This window comes from Coregonus clupeaformis, chromosome 26, assembly GCF_020615455.1.
Source record: "Coregonus clupeaformis isolate EN_2021a chromosome 26, ASM2061545v1, whole genome shotgun sequence".
NCBI lineage: Eukaryota > Metazoa > Chordata > Actinopteri > Salmoniformes > Salmonidae > Coregonus > Coregonus clupeaformis.
Window position 1 is genome coordinate 37,654,223 of NC_059217.1, and position 20,240 is coordinate 37,674,462.

At 38.1% G+C, this 20,240-nt stretch overlaps 1 protein-coding gene across 1 annotated transcript; it reads right to left on the reverse strand.

Annotated features, from left to right (window-relative positions):
• Nucleotides 1-8,189: 8,189 nt before the first annotated feature.
• LOC121540534 (ladderlectin-like) lies at nt 8,190-12,290 on the reverse strand. The gene is made up of 6 exons (XM_041849478.2): nt 12,185-12,290; nt 11,507-11,594; nt 11,190-11,305; nt 10,596-10,787; nt 8,620-8,734; nt 8,190-8,459 (listed from the first exon to the last, which is right to left on the reverse strand). The coding sequence occupies exons 2-6, from the start codon at nt 11,580-11,582 to the stop codon at nt 8,368-8,370; spliced, it is 591 nt and encodes a 196-aa protein (XP_041705412.1). The 5' UTR covers nt 11,583-11,594; nt 12,185-12,290; the 3' UTR covers nt 8,190-8,367.
• Nucleotides 12,291-20,240: the final 7,950 nt, after the last annotated feature.

Genomic DNA, 20,240 nt, shown 5'->3' on the forward strand with positions numbered 1-20,240 from the left:
TTGACAGTTATTAAAGCTATAAATATATCACATTTGATTACAAGGGAGCCAATCGCTCCAGCACCAATTTTAGAGGAAAAGACTGTCATTGGGGTTAGGATGGGTGGTACAGCTCATTTTCCTTGTAGATGTGAGAGAAGGAATGTGTAGAGGTGAGATTCCTCTCATGTGGAGAGATAATTATGGAGAAGAAGTGTTGTTATGAGGTCCAGAAGTAGAAGCTGTTTCACCTAGTCAAAGGAAGTATATTTTGTAAAATGATATGAAGTGGAAGAGGGTTATGAGTGATTGCTCACTTATTTTGCGTAATGTTACATGGAAAGATCAGGGAGAATATATGTGTACTTATCTAGTGCAAGCATTAAAATTTGTTCTGGCTAACAATTAGTGGTTAAAAGGCTATGTAACTTGTAAGGTGACGCTTATGATGGAAGATTTGAAGTCTGTTGAAGCTTCCACAGTCACCAAAGGAGTTCAAGAGAAGTATATTACAGTAGCCATTCCAACAGTAAATAATACACAGAGGATATCTATAACTTTTCCACTGGAAATAGTTAAGGGTGTTAATAAATCAACTAAAGCAACTATTTTAATAGTAACTTTGAAAGAGGTTAATGGTACGACGGCAATAACAAATGTAGGAAATATGACACAGACACCAACAACAACTTTTCTGAAACTAAAGGATGTAGCAAGAGTGACTCAGGAGTTTATGATACGGATGGAGAGTGCTGTCAATGGTAGTAAGGATAGTGTTGCGATAGGAGAGCAGATGGTAGTAGAGAAGGATGTAGATTCATCTGAAATAGTGCAGAATACTATCATGGAGGTACAGGATGAGTTATTTGATTTTAATGGAGGACGAGAAGATATATCTGATCAATACAGCTCGTTAGGGAAGAGAGAAACTAAATGGAAGGCATATGGATTTGATTCTTCTGTTTTGGAAATTAAAGATGGATGGGAAGGTAGGAATCTTTAGTTCAAGAAGTTAACTAATTCTGTAAGATCAGTGAGGAATCTTGAGGGTCCATGTCTGTTGAGAATTCCAGCACCAGGCACATGGGGTTCTATTTTAGAGACGGTAGCGAAACCTCTATCAAGTATGTGTCAATCTTATGCTTTATCATGGCAACAATCATTAATAGATACCCCATGTATCTATTACATGGGGTATCTATTAACAGCGCAAAATCAGTTAACAGCGCTTCATGAAGCATTGGGGAGGAAACCAGTGAGGGCTAAAAGCTGTTTTTGTTCTAATAAAACATATGATGGAAAGGGGATGTTTAGGGGAATATCAGATGGTGATGATTATATGATGACTTTGGGTAAGCATGAACATAAGGTTAGTAATGAGAAATATAATGTAACTTTTGAGGTTTAATTTAGTAAGGAAAGATCAGCTTTTGCCTGGTAATGTGACTATTGGGGATTTTAGAGATGTTTAGGGGTTTGTGGTGATAACGCGTATATATTCTTACCCTATGGATGGATAGGATGTTGTTACATGTCTACGTTGAAGCTTCCATATGAGGTTTTAAAAATAAAAGAGGGGTAGCAAGGGGAAAGAGATAAATCTGATTCTGAAAGAGAGAAGTTTCATAGTCTGGGAAGCCTATCATTGGAGGATAAGTCTAAGAGAGAAGTGGGGATTTTCCCATGGTATGGTGTAAAATTTGGGAAGATAACATAGATAATATTACCTATAATTTGAAGGGTTTTGCAAATGAAACGATAAGAGGGTTTAACCTTCTGTCAAGACTCAACGGAGAATTGATAGATGGATATCAATTTTGAATTTTTCAAATGGGTTTAAATATTATGGTGATTTTAGTATTTTGTTATGAATCAAAGGGGGGAAATAGAATGTGATTCATTTATATATCATTTTATAAATCATTTTTATATTTTTAGTTGATATTGATGTTTTAATTTGAATGTGTTGTTTTGCAAAATATACTGTTTGGTCTTTTCTTTTCTTCCAGAAGCATATGGGGGAATATGTAGAGGGGATTCAAATACTCAAACAAGGACAATATGAGGGGACAATATGAAGGGACAATATGAATGGACTGGAGGAAGTGGAACAAGGAAGGTGTGGAAATGTTCCGATTCCATTATCAACGTTGCATTGGAAGTCGACACTGCTGAGGAGATGAAGTGCAGTGGACTACATTCCAGTGTCTGCAATGATATATAGACATATTTGCATGTGTAATACATAATTTGTGTCATATTCTTTCTGTATACATTTTTGTAGAATGATATTTGGTGTTATTGGGTACATGTGGGGATCTCGGATGTTTTGGTTTATTTCGTGGATGCTTAGGGATATTGAGTCTAGGCAGGGATAGAGAGAATCCACAGGAGGGTTTGATGGGTCGACCATCCTGAATGTGGACATTTTTGATTGTATTTTGTTTGCTGAGGCTTTCATGTGTATTCAAATTGCATCATAGGTTAAGATGCATTGATACAGATTTATGAATTGATCTGGAGTACTTAGGTGGTTGCCTGGGGCAGAGGGGCCGTAAGAGAATTTTACTGTCTTGATTGATGGAGGGATATTTGGAAAGAAGGCTGCCAGACAGGTTTTTCGCTCTCACACTCCTTAGAGATTTTTTCATATTTCATAGAAATGTATTCACACTCCATAAAGATTTGTTCATATTTCATAGAAAAAGGTGTTTACTCTCCATAAAATTTGGTTTATTGTTAAAAGATACTCAATAAGAGAGATTGTTACTTGTCATAATCCTATTCTGTTTGTTTTCGAGACTTAATTTGTCTCGAAGGGGGGAATATGTAGTATCTGAGGAATTTATGACTTTGTTAATGTTTGCAAATGGTAGCTTAGAGAATGTTGATTTGGCCCAGGGAGACATCTGGAGAGCAGTTTAAGAGGGGCACCCTAAAGTGGACTCCTGGGAGTGGTCTGTAGGGGAAAACACCCATATCAGATTACATAGGATATATACTATGGTTTGGGACAAAGGACGGTGAGAATAGCATATTTGAATTTGGGTCGGCTGTTCTCCGGGTGTCTGCAGACATCCATAAATTGAAGCTGGGATACTCTGATATAATAAACCTTTATGATCAAAGTACAGCGTCAGCGGATTTCCTTGGTCTCACAGCATAATTAGCAACGTTTTCTCGACACCACAACATGCACATTATAATGTTTTACTTATTTTAAAGCTACAGTGGGGGAAAAAAGTATTTAGTCAGCCACCAATTGTGCAAGTTCTCCCACTTAAAAAGATGAGAGAGGCCTGTAAATCACATTGTAGGATTTTTAATGAATATATTTGCAAATTATGGTGGAAAATAAGTATTTGGTCAATAACAAAAGTTTCTCAATAATTTGTTATATACCCTTTGTTGGCCTTTGTTTCCACACACTGTTGCTGGTATTTTGGCCCATTCCTCCATGCAGATCTCCTCTAGAGCAGTGATGTTTTGGGGCTGTCGCTGGGCAACACAGACTTTCAACTTCCTCCAAAGATTTTCTATGGGGTTGAGATCTGGAGACTGGCTAGGCAACTCCAGGACCTTGAAATGCTTCTTACGAAGCCACTCCTTCGTTGCCCGGGCGGTGTGTTTGGGATCATTGTCATGCTGAAAGACCCAGCCACGTTTCATCTTCAATGCCCTTGCTGATGGAAGGAGGTTTTCACTCAAAATCTCACGATACATGGCCCCATTCATTCTTTCCTTTACACGGATCAGTCGTCCTGGTCCCTTTGCAGAAAAACAGCCCCAAAGCATGATGTTTCCACCCTCATGCTTCACAGTAGGTATGGTGTTCTTTGGATGCAACTCAGCATTCTTTGTCCTCCAAACACAACGAGTTGAGTTTTTACCAAAAAGTTCTATTTTGGTTTCATCTGACCATATGACATTCTCCCAATCCTCTTCTGGATCATCCAAATGCACTCTAGCAAACTTCAGACAGGCCTGGACATGTACTGGCTTAAGCAGGGGGACACGTCTGGCACTGCAGGATTTGAATCCCTGGCGGCGTAGTGTATTACTGATGGTAGGCTTTGTTACTTTGGTCCCAGCTTTCTGCAGGTCATTCACTAGGTCCCCCCATGTGGTTCTGGGATTTTTGCTCACCGTTCTTGTGATCATTTTGACCCCACGGGGTGAGATCTTGCGTGGAGCCCCAGATCGAGGGAGATTATCAGTGGTCTTGTATGTCTTCCATTTCCTAATAATTGCTCCCACAGTTGATTTCTTCAAACCAAGCTGCTTACCTATTGCAGATTCAGTCTTACCAGCCTGGTGCAGGTCTACAATTTTGTTTCTGGTGTCCTTTGACAGCTCTTTGGTCTTGGCCATAGTGGAGTTTGGAGTGTGACTGTTTGAGGTTGTGGACAGGTGTATTTTATACTGATAACAAGTTCAAACAGGTGCCATTAATACAGGTAACGAGTGGAGGACAGAGGAGCCTCTTAAAGAAGAAGTTACAGGTCTGTGAGAGCCAGAAATCTTGCTTGTTTGTAGGTGACCAAATACTTATTTTCAACCATCATTTGCAAATAAATTCATTAAAAATCCTACAATGTGATTTCCTGGAGAAAAAAATTCTCAATTTGTCTGTCATAGTTGACGTGTACCTATGATGAAAATTACAGGCCTCTCTCATCTTTTTAAGTGGGAGAACTTGCACAATTGGTGGCTGACTAAATACTTTTTTTCCCCACTATACATACATTGTTTGTTTACGTTCGTGTTGTTTGTGGAGTAATAAAGCCTTTTCGGTCGTAAAAGAGAGTCATTTTGTCACGCCCTGGCTCTGGGGACTCTAGTATGTTGAGCCAGGGTGTGAGTTTTCATTTGTTTATGTTCTAGTTGTTGTAATTCTATGTTGGCCAGGGTGGCTCCCAATCAGAGACGGCTGTAGCTCGTTGTCTCTGATTGGGAGTCATACTTAGGTAGCCGTTAGGCATTCATTATTTGTGGTTTCTTGTTCTTATTTGGTTTGTGTTCAACCGTAGACATCACGTTATCGTCTGTTGTTTTGATCGTGTGATCATTCGCTAAATAAATATGTTCACCTTCAACGCTGCGCATTGGTCCTCCTCCTTAGACGATCGTGACACATTTATTAATTATATTATTCAAGAATTAATGGAAAAATATCACATAATTTAAATGACAGCTGAACAGACTCCCAGATCCTATACTGTATCTTTAAGAATCATCTCAAAGGATTTTTATTTTTTTATTTTTTTATTTTTTTTGGGGGGGGGGGTGGATCAGCTTAATATTGCAGATAGATTGTATCTTCTATCAATGTAATAGTCTGCATCACTTCCAATCCCCCATGTTTTTTTTTTTTTTTTTTTTTATATATATATTCCCATTTATTACTTTTCAACCCCACCATCCTTTCCCTACTTGGAGTAAATTAGTGAACAACAATGCCCAGGCCTCTAGTTCCGGTCTATACTTACTATCTACACCTTATGGACAGAGTTAATTTTACAATAATTCTATTATATATATATATATATATATATATATATATATATATATATATATATATATATATATATTTATTTTTTGCTCCTGAACTACTTCTACTCTCAACCTCTCCGATCATTTTCATGATGTCCATCCGGTTTGCTTCTAAATGCCATATCTTTCTAACTGTGCTCTTTCCCAAAAGCTCCCAACATACAACCTATATACTTATTATGGACACAGTATGCTTACATTATTAGCTATCTTTGTTATTATTTGTTGTTATTTGTTATTAGTCCCATCCTTCAACTCTATTCAATACCTCCCATCTATCTCTTAACACCATCCATATAGGATTTCTATTTGCCATATATATTTCAACCGTACTGTGATGTTTTACAAAAGTTCTGAACCTTTCTATTCTCATTGCTTCTACAGATTGTGAATTAAAAATAAACATTTTTGCTAAAAGTATTATTATATTATTGATTGATTGACTATGACTTTTCAGATCACCCAGTAATACTATCTGCAAGGTTAGTTCCAGGTAAATATTGCAATCCTTTAGCCATTCCTGGACCTGTGTCCAAAAACAAGCTACAAATGGACAGAACCAAAACAAATGATCTAATGATTCTGTCTCTTCACAGCAAAATCTGCAGAGCTGGGAAGATTGTATCCCCCATATAAATAACATTCTATTGGTAGCAAGAATTTTATATAATAATTTAAATTGAAAGATTCTAATTTTTGAATCCGGTGTCGTTTTGCGTGTCAGTTCAGAAACACTATGCCATGGGATTGGTACGTCAAAGATCTCTTCCCAACTATTTTGCAATCTATATGGGACGGCTGTCAATCCTTTGGTCCTTAAGTGAAACTGATATACTTTTTTATTTATCACAGTTTTCCTTAACCAATTATGTTCTTTAATGCAAGGCCGACAGACAAGTTCCTTACTTTCTCCCCCTTCAACTTTCCTCTTCCACTTTTGCGGTAAGGCTGCAATTATTTGGTTGTAATTTTGGGTAGAGCAGACATTTCCATATGTTTTTGTTAGCTGCATGTGCGACATAACTCCACCAGTCCTACCAATGATATCATTTACGAAGATTATACCTTTTTTAAACATTCTGTCAAAAAATAAAGGTTTTTTGTCAATTAGTATATTTGAATTTAACCACAATATTTGTTGCATTATTTGTTCTGTCGTTTCTGGAGGATTAAATTGAAATTGCAACCAACGGATTGTTATGGATTGTTTTAGAAATAGTGACATTTGGGAGATTATTTCCTTTTCAAATAACTGAAAGTGAGAGGTTGTAATCTGAATAAAGGGAAAAAGGCCTTTCTTGAACAGTGGGTGAGACAATCTTACTAATTTGCTTGAGAACGAGTTTGGATTTAAGTATAACTTTTGGATGACTGAATATTTTAGTGATAGGTCTAATGCTTTAATATTTAATAATTTCTGTCCTCCGAATTCATATTCATTATATAAATATGCTCTTTTAATTTTGTCTGGCTTGCCGTTCCAAATAAAATTGAATATTTTTTTCTCATATAATTTAAAAAACTGTTTGCTAGACGTAGGCAAGACCATAAGCAAATAGGTAAACTGGGATAATACTAAAGAGTTAATCTCAGGGTGATTTTTCCACAAATTGACAGGTATTTTCCTTTCCATGGTAGTAAGATCTTATCTATTTTTGCTAACTTTCTATTAAAATTTATTGAAGTGAGATCATTTATTTCCTTTGGGATATGTATTCTGAGTATATCCTCATCACCATCAGACCATTTTATTGGTAAACTACAAGGTAATGTACATTTTTTTATTTTTTAGTGATCCAATACGTAATATAGTACATTTGTCATAATTTGGTTTTAATCCAGAGAGGTTAGAAAATGTATCTAGATCCTCAATGAGGCTGTGGAGGGATTCTAGCTGTGGATCTAAAAGAAAACATGAATCATCTGCGTACAATGACACCTTTGTTTTTAAGCCCTGTATTTCTAATCCCCTGATATTATTGTTGGATCTGATTTTAATAGCTAACATCTCGATGGCCATAATAAATAGATATGCCGATAGTGGACAACCTTGTTTCACTCCTCTTGACAGTTTAAAACTTTCTGAGAAATAGCTATTATTTACTATTTTACACCTAGGGTTACTATACATGATTTTGACCCATTTTATAAGAGATTCTCCAAAATTGAAATGCTCCAGGCATTTATATATAAACCCCAGTCGAACTTTATCAAATGCCTTTTCGAAGTCTGCTATGAATAGCAGGCCTGGTTTCCCATATTTTCCATAGTGTTCTATTGTTTCCAATACTTGCCTTATATTATCTCCAATGTCTCTTCCATGTAAAAAACCTGTCTGATTAGAATGAATAATATCCGACAATACCTTTTTAATTCTATGCGCTATACATTTTGCTAGGATTTTTGCATCACAACACTGAAGTGTAAGGGGCCTCCAATTTTGTAAATGGACTGGATCTTTATATTTTCCACTTGTATCTTGTTTCAGTAATAATGAGATCAGACCTTCTTCTTGAGTGTCAGATAATCTACCATTTACATAGGAGTGGTTAAAACATGCTCTTAACGGTCCTCTTAGTATATCAAAAAAGGTTTCTCAAAGGATTTGACAATTATGTAACTATCATTCATGTTCAATAATGACTCATGAGAGAAAATAATGTGTACACCTGTTTTATTGACACCAAACCACAAAATCATTACTCAACATGTATGTATGCAACAAGTAACTAAAATGTTCATTTTACAGCAACAAATAATCTTCACAAAGTATTTGACTTGACCATGAACATTTTTAAGTTAGGATGCTGACACCACGGAGTAGTATATTTGGTTTCAGTTGATAGTTTGAAGGATTGAACAGGTTCTTATGGAGCACACAGAGGGATAGCTCTTTCCACATAATTCATCGTTCCAGCGGTGTTCACCTTAAGAGGAAATGCGGAATAGAAATTACCTCAAATCAACACAGATGTACACACAAAAATAAAATAAAAGTGTGTATGTGTCAAATTTATTTGTTAAACTTACTATGAATAAAGTTTAATTTGATGAATGGATCAGTGATTTATAGTGGGCTTACTGTACCTCCAAAGTTCATCTGAATGCATGGCTCTCTGGCACCGTTATAGTTATTGGGCTCATCTTTCGCCCAGCTCTGGTGATCAAATTTGGAGCCGTCACTCCAGAACCACAGCCTGTCCTGTGGGGAATAAGTGAGGTCTCAGTATCAAAGAAATCACATACAAGTAATGTACAACCGTTTAAAGATGGAATCCGCAGTAGGGGAAACAGCACCACTGACCGCCCCACCACCATTGTTATTGTTGTTGTTGCTGAGCTGAGGAGCGTCGTGCAGCATGTTAAAAAATGCCAGTACATAATGTGCCCTTCTATCACACGTGCAAATATGTCTGAAGGGAAAAAAGTGTTTGTTGGCTTTAACATTCTAAACTGAAATCACTGCACAGAACTTCCAGAATGTTAAAACTGAAACATTTTTAGATATTAAAACAATGTATGGTTTATGATGCTATAGTACTCACTCTAGCCTACTATGCTAGCCCACTATAAGCCACTGTGTGTCAGTGTATACTGCAGTGAACTTTTTTTGTACATCTATAAGATCTTCCAAACGTAGATCTGACCTCATAAATAATCTAGACCTACAAGCAACAATATCTCTTGCGCTTTAGACAATGATTTCACCTGAGGCCTTATTCACATGATATGCCTAAATACTCGTAACCACTAGGCTAATAAATAATCACATTTCTTTCCGATTATTTCATTAATCATGTTTTTCAAGCGGAATATCATGTTGTTAAAAAATATGCCTAAATTGGGCATGCCTATAAAATTGGGCAATTGAAAGCATCTAGGGGCTTTGTTCGGTAAAAATAATAGCCCTTTTAAGCATTTATGCAATATTATCGGAAAGTAACTTGATGCCTACTGCTCCAAAGCCATTTAGAATTGTTAAATAGGAGTGACCAGTGTGTGGATATAATGGTAATATTATCAAAATAAGTGATAGCCGTATCTCCCGCATGCTACACCACTGCTGTCGTCCTAACTTCCAAGTTTTTATTCAAGTTGGATAATCTTTGGATGCCGACAGCAGTTGCACCATTGGAAGACACAGCTTGGACTGTAGCCTAAAAAAGCCTATTCCTGCTCTTTTCCCGCGACCCATCAAACACATTTGGTATCATAGTGGTCTCTGACTTGAAGTCAGATTCACTCAGTCGGAACAAAGTTAAACTTGAGCCTTTATTCAATGCTGATTTGAATGTCATTGAGAAAACAGAAATACATCCATTCTGAATTGAAAAGTAATCCTAGAAGTAATCATCTAGTTTTTCTAAAGTATTTGTAATCTGATTACAATCTTTTTTTCTGGTAATGTAACGGATTACAGTTTGTGTAATCCATTACATGTAATCCGTTACTCCCCAACCCTGAATATGCCTATGACATTATTCAAAATATCAGAATTGGTAAAACAAAACATGCATCCCAACATATTAGGAAATAATTAAGAGAACGCAAAGAGATTGTGTCAGGCGACAATTATATCAAACGTTTTACCATTGCAACATTTGATGTAAAGTCACATTCGCCATGGTAGTCTGAAGTATGCAATAGAGTTCCCAGGTGGCGAAGTCTCATTGCGATTGGTTATTCCCCATCATTTGTAACACGTCAATGAGCATCATCACTATTCTTCCTTTGTAGTACCTCAAAATGTAATGATTCCCAGCTGAGATAAACTTTAATGAGTTGATTTTACTCCTGGCTCAGAGTTTGTCTGACCAGTATATTAACATCACCCCAAACTCTTGTTGGGAGTTGTTTGTCTTAAAACAGGTTTTAACAGGATTCATTTTCTGAGACACTTTGTGAGTACGGGCCATGACTTGACATATTGATGAGTATAACAAAAATCCTATTAATTTGTGATTATACTCTAGCTGAACTGTTCAGGTAGATTATACCTTTCACTGTTGAGTCATTTTCTTTTAAGGTATTTTAACTTTTGATCAAATATGACAATTGGGTACCTTTATCACATTTGCCTGAACAGCATCATATCCTCCAATCCAGGTAAGAGGGAAATCGCCAGTCTTGATTAACACCACCGCCTGTAGAAATTGGGACTCCTCAGAGCTGTGCACAGACGCCAGGTTTGCTCCAAGGTACTTTACAGTGTTCTGCACAGACACCAGGTTTGCTCCAAGGAACATACAGTGGCGCTAAAGCAAGCAGTAGACAGGGACAAAGACATAATGTAAGTATTAGTCAGTGGTTCAGTCTTTGTGAGTCCTAGAACACAAATTCTCACAATCAAATATTGGCCATCACAACTAATTTTCTTTTAAATAGGCTCTTAGAGATATTAGTTTATCTCTGTTTTAACCCATGACCTGTGGGTTCCAATATACAGGCCTGACTCCACAAATTAAATACATTTTGCAAAGCCTATAGAAAATTCAAATTAGGCAACTTAAAGGGGAGGTTCAGGATTTTACATACTGAACCTCCATGTGGTGCCTGTTAAAATAAGACCAAATCACCTTTAAGGTAATGTCAAACCAAATAAGCAAGTTGATTTCAATTGAACTTCTTTAATTCACAGTAGAGGGTAAGCATTATACCTCTGCGTCGGGCCATGTCCTTTTAGTCTCGACAAACATGAAGCAACGTGAATTAAACTGGAACCAGCCTTTGGGGCATGGCCTTGCTCTATCTGCTGCAAATGCCACCATAGCATCTGTAAGGAGAAGACACAGTACGTGTTCCAAATTGCAGCCAACTTTAAAGGTGAGTCGAGACTGATTGATCTACCTGGCATCATAAATAACTACTCAGTATTATTTGTAGATCAGTCATTCAACACACATGCGCACACACACACACACCTCTGCTACAACATTTAAAATAATGATGTAAAGTGTGATGTGAACTCTCTTACTTGCTTCGTCCAGAGTTAAGGCATTGCCCAGTGCAAAGGCAGCACTGAGAAGCAGAAGAATGGTCAACATTGCCATGGTGATAGTGTCCTGAGAGAGAAAGAGAGCGCGAGAGACACACAAAGAGACAGACAAAGACAGTGAAAGAGAAGCCATCAAGTCAAATTCGGTGAGTACTTCAGAGTGTAGGTAAGTGCAGTGTTTCCCTAACCTCTCCTGGAGTACCCCCAGCCATTCCACTTATCTGATATATTCCAGTACTATCACATCAGAGCAGATTCAGCTAATGAAGGGCAATGGAATACCAGGTATCATCTCTTCCACCACAGAGGAGATTAGCCTAGCACACAGGAATATGCATGTACCCCAAATGGCACCCCATTACCTATGTAGTGCACTACTTTTGAACAGCCAGGGCCCACAGTGCACTACAAAAGTAATTGGAAGCATCCAATATCTGAGATTCACTATTTACTTCAATGGTAAGGAAAAGTCTATGCTCTTGAATTCAGGGGAGCGCTTCACAAATGACACCCTATTCACTATGTAGTGCACTACATTTGACGAGGGTCACATATGCCCTATGGGACCTGGTCAAAAGTAATGCGCTACATAGGAAATAAGATGTCATTTGGGATGCAGAAGATACAGTATTATATGAACTGATGTTGAAATCTCACCTTCTGAAATCTTCAGTTGTAGCTTCACTTCTTCTGAGATCTTCAGATGTCTTCACTTGGTATCTCTCTCTCTGTCCTGTCTTTGAGTTGAGTTCTACCTTTCCCCTCTCTCCTTTTTAAGGACCTGTCCAGTCAGACCCCTCCCTCTATTTCTCTCTCATCCTTTAACCCCCCCGCATTCTATCTCTCCAACCAAAGACCTGCTGGACCTGTCCGATAGCTGCCTGTTTGACAGAGTTGGGGTGAATCCAGTTTGAAGGTAGTCATTTGTATTTATAATTCTAAAATGAACAACTTTTGAAACAAATTCATGGGTTGCACGTTGCGTCACAATATTGTTATAAAAAAAACAGCCCCAAAGCATGATGTTTCCACCCCCATGCTTCACAGTAGGTATGGTGTTCTTTGGACGCAACTCAGCATTCTTTGTCCTCCAAACACGACAAGTTGAGTTTTTACCAAAAAGTTCTATTTTGGTTTCATCTGACCATATGCCATTCTCCCAATCCTCTTCTGGATCATCCAAATGCACTCTAGCAAACTTCAGACAGGCCTGGACATGTACTGGCTTAAGCAGGGGGACACGTCTGGCACTGCAGGATTTGAGTCCCTGGCGGCGTAGTGTGTTACTGATGGTAGGCTTTGTTACTTTGGTCCCAGCTCTCTGCAGGTCATTCACTAGGTGTGGTTCTGGGATTTTTGCTCACTGTTCTTGTGATCATTTTGACCCCACGGGGTGAGATCTTGCGTGGAGCCCCAGATCGAGGGAGATTATCAGTGGTCTTGTATGTCTTTCATTTCCTAATAATTGCTCCCACAGTTGATTTCTTCAAACCAAGCTGCTTACCTATTGCAGATTCAGAAAATAAGTATTTGGTCACCTACAAACAACCAAGATTTCAGACCTGTAACTTCTTCTTTGAGAGGCTCCTCTGTCCTCCACTCGTTACCTGTATTAATGGCACCTGTTTGAACTTGTTATCAGTATAAAAGACACCTGTCCACAACCTCAAACAGTTACACTCCAAACTCCACTATGGCCAAGACCAAAGAGCTGTCAAAGGACACCAGAAACAAAATTGTAGACCTGCACCAGGCTGGGAAGACTGAATCTGCAATAGGTAAGCAGCTTGGTTTGAAGAAATCAACTCTGGGAGCAATTATTAGGAAATGGAAGACATACAAGACCACTGATAATCTCCCTCGATCTGGGGCTCCACGCAAGATCTCACCCCGTGGGGTCAAAATGATCACAAGAACGGTGAGCAAAAATCCCAGAACCGCACGGGGGGACCAAGTGAATGACCTGCAGAGAGCTGGGACCAAAGTAACAAAGCCTACCATCAGTAACACACTACACCGCCAGGGACTCAAATCCTGCAGTGCAGACGTGTCCCCCTGCTTAAGCCAGTACATGTCCAGGCCCGTCTGAAGTTTGCTAGAGTGCATTTGGATGATCCAGAAGAGGATTGGGAGAATGTCATATGGTCAAATGAAACCAAAATAGAACTTTTTGGTAAAAACTCAACTCGTCGTGTTTGGAGGACAAAGAATGCTGAGTTGCATTGTAGTGTCGAGTCAATGTTGCTAATTATTGCTGTTAAACAAAGGAGTCCGCTTATACTGAACTTCGATCATAAGTTCTATTCATATCACAAGATTCCAGCATAAGTTTACGGATGTATATAGCATCCGGAGAGCAGTGGTTCCCAAATTGCAATGTCTGCTCTTCTTCGTTTTTACCCAGTATATATAATCTTCCCCAAAATATGGGTGGCTCCCTCTACTGTCCAATCCCCTGTCTACAACACACAGACTTCTCTGTCCTATGTGGCGTCACACTAAAACAATTCCTCTGACACTAAATAAACATCCTCTCAGGTTCCACTTAAAACCATTAACAAAGTCATAATCTTAATACACTACATTCCCCCCTTCGAGACTAACTAAAAGTCTCGAAAACAAACAGAATAGGATTATGACAAGTAACAATTTATCTTATTGAGTATCTTTAACAATAAACCAAAACACTTTTCTCTGGAGTGTAAATACCTTTCTATGAAATATGAACAAATATTTATGAAGTGTGAATACATTACTATGAAATATGAACAAATCTTTATGGAGTGTGAGAGCGAAAAACCTGTCTGGCAGCCTTCTTTCCAAATATCCATCCATCAATCAAGACAGTAAAATTATCTCACGGCCCCTCTGCCCCAGGCAACCACCTAGGTACTCCAGATCAATTCATAAATCTTTATCAATGCATTTGAAACTATGATGCAATTAAATACACATGAAAGCCCCAGTAAACAAAATACTATCCAAAAATGTCCACTCCCAGGCTGGTCGACCCATCGGACCCTACAGTGGATCTCTATCCCTGCCTAGACTCCATGTCCCTAAGCATTCATGAAATAAACAAAAACATATAAGATCCCCACATGTATTCAATAACATCAAATATCATTCTACAAAAATTAATACAAAAAGAATATGACACAAATTATGTATTACACATGCAAATATGTCTATATTTCATTGCAGATACTGGAATGTAGTCCACTACACTTCATCTCCTCCGCAGTGTCGACTTCCAATGCATCTTCGATGATGGAATTGGAACATTTCCACACCTTCCTTGTTCCATCTCCTCCAGTTCCCTTCATATTCTCCTTTCATATTGTCCTTTCATATTGTCCTTGTTTGAGTATTTCAATCTCTACATATTCCCCCAAATGCTTCTGGAAGAAAATAAAAGACCAAACAGTATATTTTGCAAAACAATACTTTCAAATTAAAACATCAATATCAACTAAGAATATAAAAAAATGATATTTAAACGATGTATGAATCACATTATCCTATTTCCCCCCTTTGATTCATAACAACATACTAAAATCACACTAATATTGAAAAACATTTGAAAAATAACCAAATAATCAAAAAGGATATTTATCCATCAATACTCCATCCAGTCCCACTTGTCCCTCTTCATCCAGATCAGGAACAGTCAACAACGGCATCTGAGTGTTGTCTCCAGGCATCACTACTCCAACCCATCTCAATATCATAGCCTTCTCAAAGGTCAGTAACAAATTACAAAAGCAAAACATCACACACAGTACTATCAAAGCTGCTATTAAAATCTAAACCATCACTGCTCCCACTGGGCCTAACTGATCTTGCAACCTTCAGACTTCACTGACCATCCAGCTCCTTCAGATCTACCAAATGCATCCCTTATATTCTTCAATGCATCTATAACACTAGTGATATTATCTGAACTATCTGGAATCAAAGTATAGCTAATATTATCAATATGATCTTCCCAAATTTTACACCATACCATGGAAAAATCCCCACTTCTCTCTTAGACTTATCCTCCAATGATAGGCTTCCCAGACTATGAAATTCCTCTAAAATTGGTGCTGGAGCTATCTGCTCCCTTGTATGCGATATATTTATGGCTTTAATAACTATCAATGTTGAAAGAGTTAAATTGCTTCTCACTGTTGTTATAATAGACTGAAGTGTTGATGTCCTTGTTGTTACTTCATCCATTCTCCCTAAGACTTTGACCTCCTTACTTGTATTTCCATCTATCACCACTAGTGTCACTCCATTCACTCTCTCTTCCTACTAACATTGAAACTTAGCTTACTGTCCTAGAGTTCCTTCAACCCTAGTTTTCCTAACTTTTTAATCTGACTTTTCTCCTAACTTTTAAAAAACTTCTTCCACTGCTTTATTCACAAAATCCCTTCCCACCAAATTTTAGAATATGTGATCGGGAAGTCCCCACCTGCTTCTGACTTCTTTACACACAGACTTGGCAACCGATCTAACATCTTTTAGCCTAGTTTGAAATTTATTGGTGTAGGAATGTAACCAAGAATAACAGTCACCCCTTTTAACTTTATTTTTCAGACAGATTGTCTAATAGGCAGTCTAATAGATTATCATAGGAAGGAGGACATTATCTTTTCAAGCAAATATGATTCCTAAAAACCCTACTCTTTTAAAATCTTCTACCAGACAGCCGTCTAGTGTACATCTTATTGTACAGTTCAATTTACAAAATGCATCTCTTCCCAACAATGCAATATCTATATGTTCTGATACCAGTATGTTTATTTTAATTTCTCTTTGATTTTTTATAGCAGAGCTCAATTGGTTCCTTAAGAGTAATCAGCTGTTTTACTCCCTCAAATCCCTATCCTAATTAGTTAATTTTACATAGTGAGATGTTTAACCTCTTTAGGCTCAACACAGATAAAAGCTTTTCCACTATCACTTCTCCTAGTCCTTTTTATTTTCACTTCAATTGTTGGATATTTTCTTCCTAATCGGTGCTATCAGCTGACACCCCCCTTCGGATCTTCTAGGCACTCTAGAATCCTTGCTCCTTTAAGGGTTCACCTGGAGGACAGGTGATCTTCACTTGCTCCTTTATCTCCCTCAGAAATTTCACTCTGTTGTTTCCTCCTGGCGCATTTCACTCACAGGTAAAGTGACCAACCTGTCCACAATTATAACACACTTCTGAAAGTTGCTGGAAGTGTAGCTGAAACCTTCCTCCTCCTTCTAAGCCTTCTCGTCCTCTTCCTCTCCAATTCTGTGTCTGTCCAGAAACTGGCTGTGGATATGGAACAACTTATACCATTTGTTGTGGCTGGTACAATTGCATTTGACCTTGTTCAGTTGAAGCTGTAGCAGTGATTGTTGATTTGATTCACTCTGATTCTTCATAACCAAAGCTTCTCTTCTCCTTCTTCTTCTCCACCAATTGTATTTGATTGAGTTTTCTGAGAGTTTCTTGGTCCTGCTCTTTCTTGTTGTTGACATATCAGTATTCTTCAAAAGGTTATATTCTAAGTTCTGTCCTCGAAATATCATCTTCCATCATCTTCTTACTTTTCTCTCTTTCCTTGGTCTCAATGTATATTTTCTCCTCCAATTCTTGGGATCCTTTTCTCAGCAGTTTCTTCTTCTCTTCTGTATCTTTAGCTTCTTGAGTTGTTCCTCCAGTTGTGTTACTTCTCCTAAATCATTCGCTTTATCCAGGCATGATACGCATCGGTCTATATCTCTTTCTATTTCTTCTTTGCTAATCATTGTTGGATAAAATCCTCTTGAATATGAAGCACCTTTAATCTCCAAGTCTTCATCTTTGTCTTCATCTTTCCGAACCTCATTCTTCTCTTAGTTTCCAGACATCTCGGTTTTTTCTTACTTCTGGAGTTTGGATTCATTTTTATGGTCGTTTCTGCTTGTCCTCTCTCTATTATTCAACCACTTTCATCATGTTGATGACGTCAGGGTTAAGATTCCCTCTACTAGCTATGGTTGTTCAATGTCAGGCCAACTTTTGTTCCATTTGCCGGATAACCTAGCAATACTTTAGTTAAAGGATTACTATTTTGTACTATATCAACAGGTGTAATTACCTTCATAGTCCTGGTATCCTTTTTCCCCATTGTAAGAACTCTTTTATATTCCTTTAATGTGAATTATTTCTATTATTTTAGAATATATAGGCTATAGTGTCCTCCCTTTAATTATTAATATAAACTAAAAAAAAAAAAAAAAAACTTTTTTTTATTTATTTCTTTATTAATTAAACAATTAATCAATAAATTCATGAATAATCAAAAATAATTTTTATTTCTATTTCCTATTTTACTAATTTATCAATTAGTGGCTATCTTACCACCTTCAATCAGGAAAAGTATGTATAATACCTATAATCCAGCAACACTACAGTACTCATAAACCCCATTGCTTAATAAGCATCCAATTATCTTAATTTTACAGAATAATGTCAGTACTCGATTCCCAACACAACTCTAATCAAACCCACTCATGCACAAAAACTCCAAAATGCAATTTTTATTGATCAGTCTTTTGCCAAGTCTTTGTCAAATTGTCATAACATCAAATATCCTGTAGGGGAAGGTTTTTTTGTAAACAGAACAGCACTGGCCTGATTTTGACTCGATCCTCTGTCGCGTCACACCTGTCGCGTGATGTACACGTCAGCACTTCCTGTCTCTCTCTCTCCTCCTTCTCATCTCCCATATGACAGAATAACAAAGAAACAGACAAGAATTTAGCAGTTTATGCAGTCACTGAGTTATTTCAACCATTCAATATTCCTCCAGTCACATTCGCTCTAAGAATTAACTCAGGAATAATTATAGATAGCTCAATAACATTTTTTAATGTATTTATTTATTTAATTATTTATATTTTTAATCCGTCAACATCTCTCTCTCATTTATCAATTCAATAGGTCTCAAGAAAACAGTTTCATCGTCAAACAGCCGATGTAACAACTAGAACAATCCATTCGTGTTCAAATCTCTCCGTTCGTCTGAGCCTCCCCCTTGCACCCAGTGTAGGCAGTGTCATATTCTCCCTACGTAACTCTAGTGTCGTAAAATCACACGTGTCGTAATCTAGTGTCGTAAAATCACACGCATGCGCAGTACATTCACCAATACGATTTCACTGTGGAAGCAGCTCCAGACAACAGAACGTTAGCATTCTGCTATAGCTCCTCTCTTTTACCCTTTATAGACAAACAATAACACTTAACAGAGCTCACAAAGCATAGAACTTAAATTCTACACACACAAACATAATTTAAGAGGCTTTATTCCATCGCGATGGCCCTCTAAGGTCAAATGTTAGCATGTAGCATGTAGCATGTATGTAACATGTAGCATATAACATGTAGCATGTAACCTACATTGTGCCTAAATTCCTTTTCTTTGTCCCTAACTTTATGCTGCCGCGAGTTCTATGGATATTCTATGAGCGTCACATCAAACAAATGCTTCGTCAAACACCAGCTGAGCGGTAACTTGCAATAGAATGTATATTCCACCGTCTCCAGTCCCCAGGACTCACCTAAAACACATCTAACGCGTTAGAGGATTTTCGGCCCATCCTAAGATTGCCTCCCTGAGGTCTTTCCAGATTCGCAATGCCCTAATTTGTATACGTATACCTTGGCCTTATTCACTTCCATCGATTGTTCTTGAATTCCTATTCAAGCCATATATTTCTATAGACACTCCCTGCTATTTGCGCCGTTCACCAGCGCAAACGAATTTAGAATAGTTATGACAGACCCTTAGTCCACAGCAATAACAGCACACACAAGTAACACGGTACATCTCCCCAGCGCACACTCAAATAGCCTTCGAACTAACAAATGCCCAAAGTGGTGAGAAACTCACCCTTATCTGGCCCTGACTTCGGAACGAGAGTCAGCTCGGCGCCAATGAATGGAGCAAAGGAGAGATGCAGACCGGTCCCATCTGGGGTGTCATTTTGTAGTGTCGAGTCAATGTTGCTAATTATTGCTGTTAAACAAAGGAGTCCGCTTATACTGAACTTTGATCATAAGTTCTATTCATATCACAAGATTCCAGCATAAGTTTACGGATGTATATAGCATCCGGAGAGCAGTGGTTCCCAAATTGCAATGTCTGCTCTGCTCTTCTTCGTTTTTACCCAGTATATATAATCTTCCCCAAAATATGGGTGGCTCCCTCTACTGTCCAATCCCCTGTCTACAACACACAGACTTCTCTGTCCTATGTGGCGTCACACTAAAACAATTCCTCTGACACTAAATAAACATCCTCTCAGGTTCCACTTAAAACCATTAACAAAGTCATAATCTTAATACACTACAGCATCCAAAGAACACCATACCTATTGTGAAGCATGGGGGTGGAAACATCATGCTTTGGGGCTGTTTTTCTGCAAAGGGACCAGAACGACTGATCTGTGTAAAGGAAAGAATGAATGGGGCCATGTATCGTGAGATTTTGAGTGAAAACCTCCTTCCATCAGCAAGTGCATTGAAGATGAAACGTGGCTGGGTCTTTCAGCATGACAATGATCCCAAACACACCGCCCGGGCAACGAAGGAGTGGCTTCGTAAGAAGCATTTCAAGGTCCTGGAGTGGCCTAGCCAGTCTCCAGATCTCAACCCCATCGAAAATCTTTGCAGGGAGTTGAAAGTCTGTGTTGCCCAGCG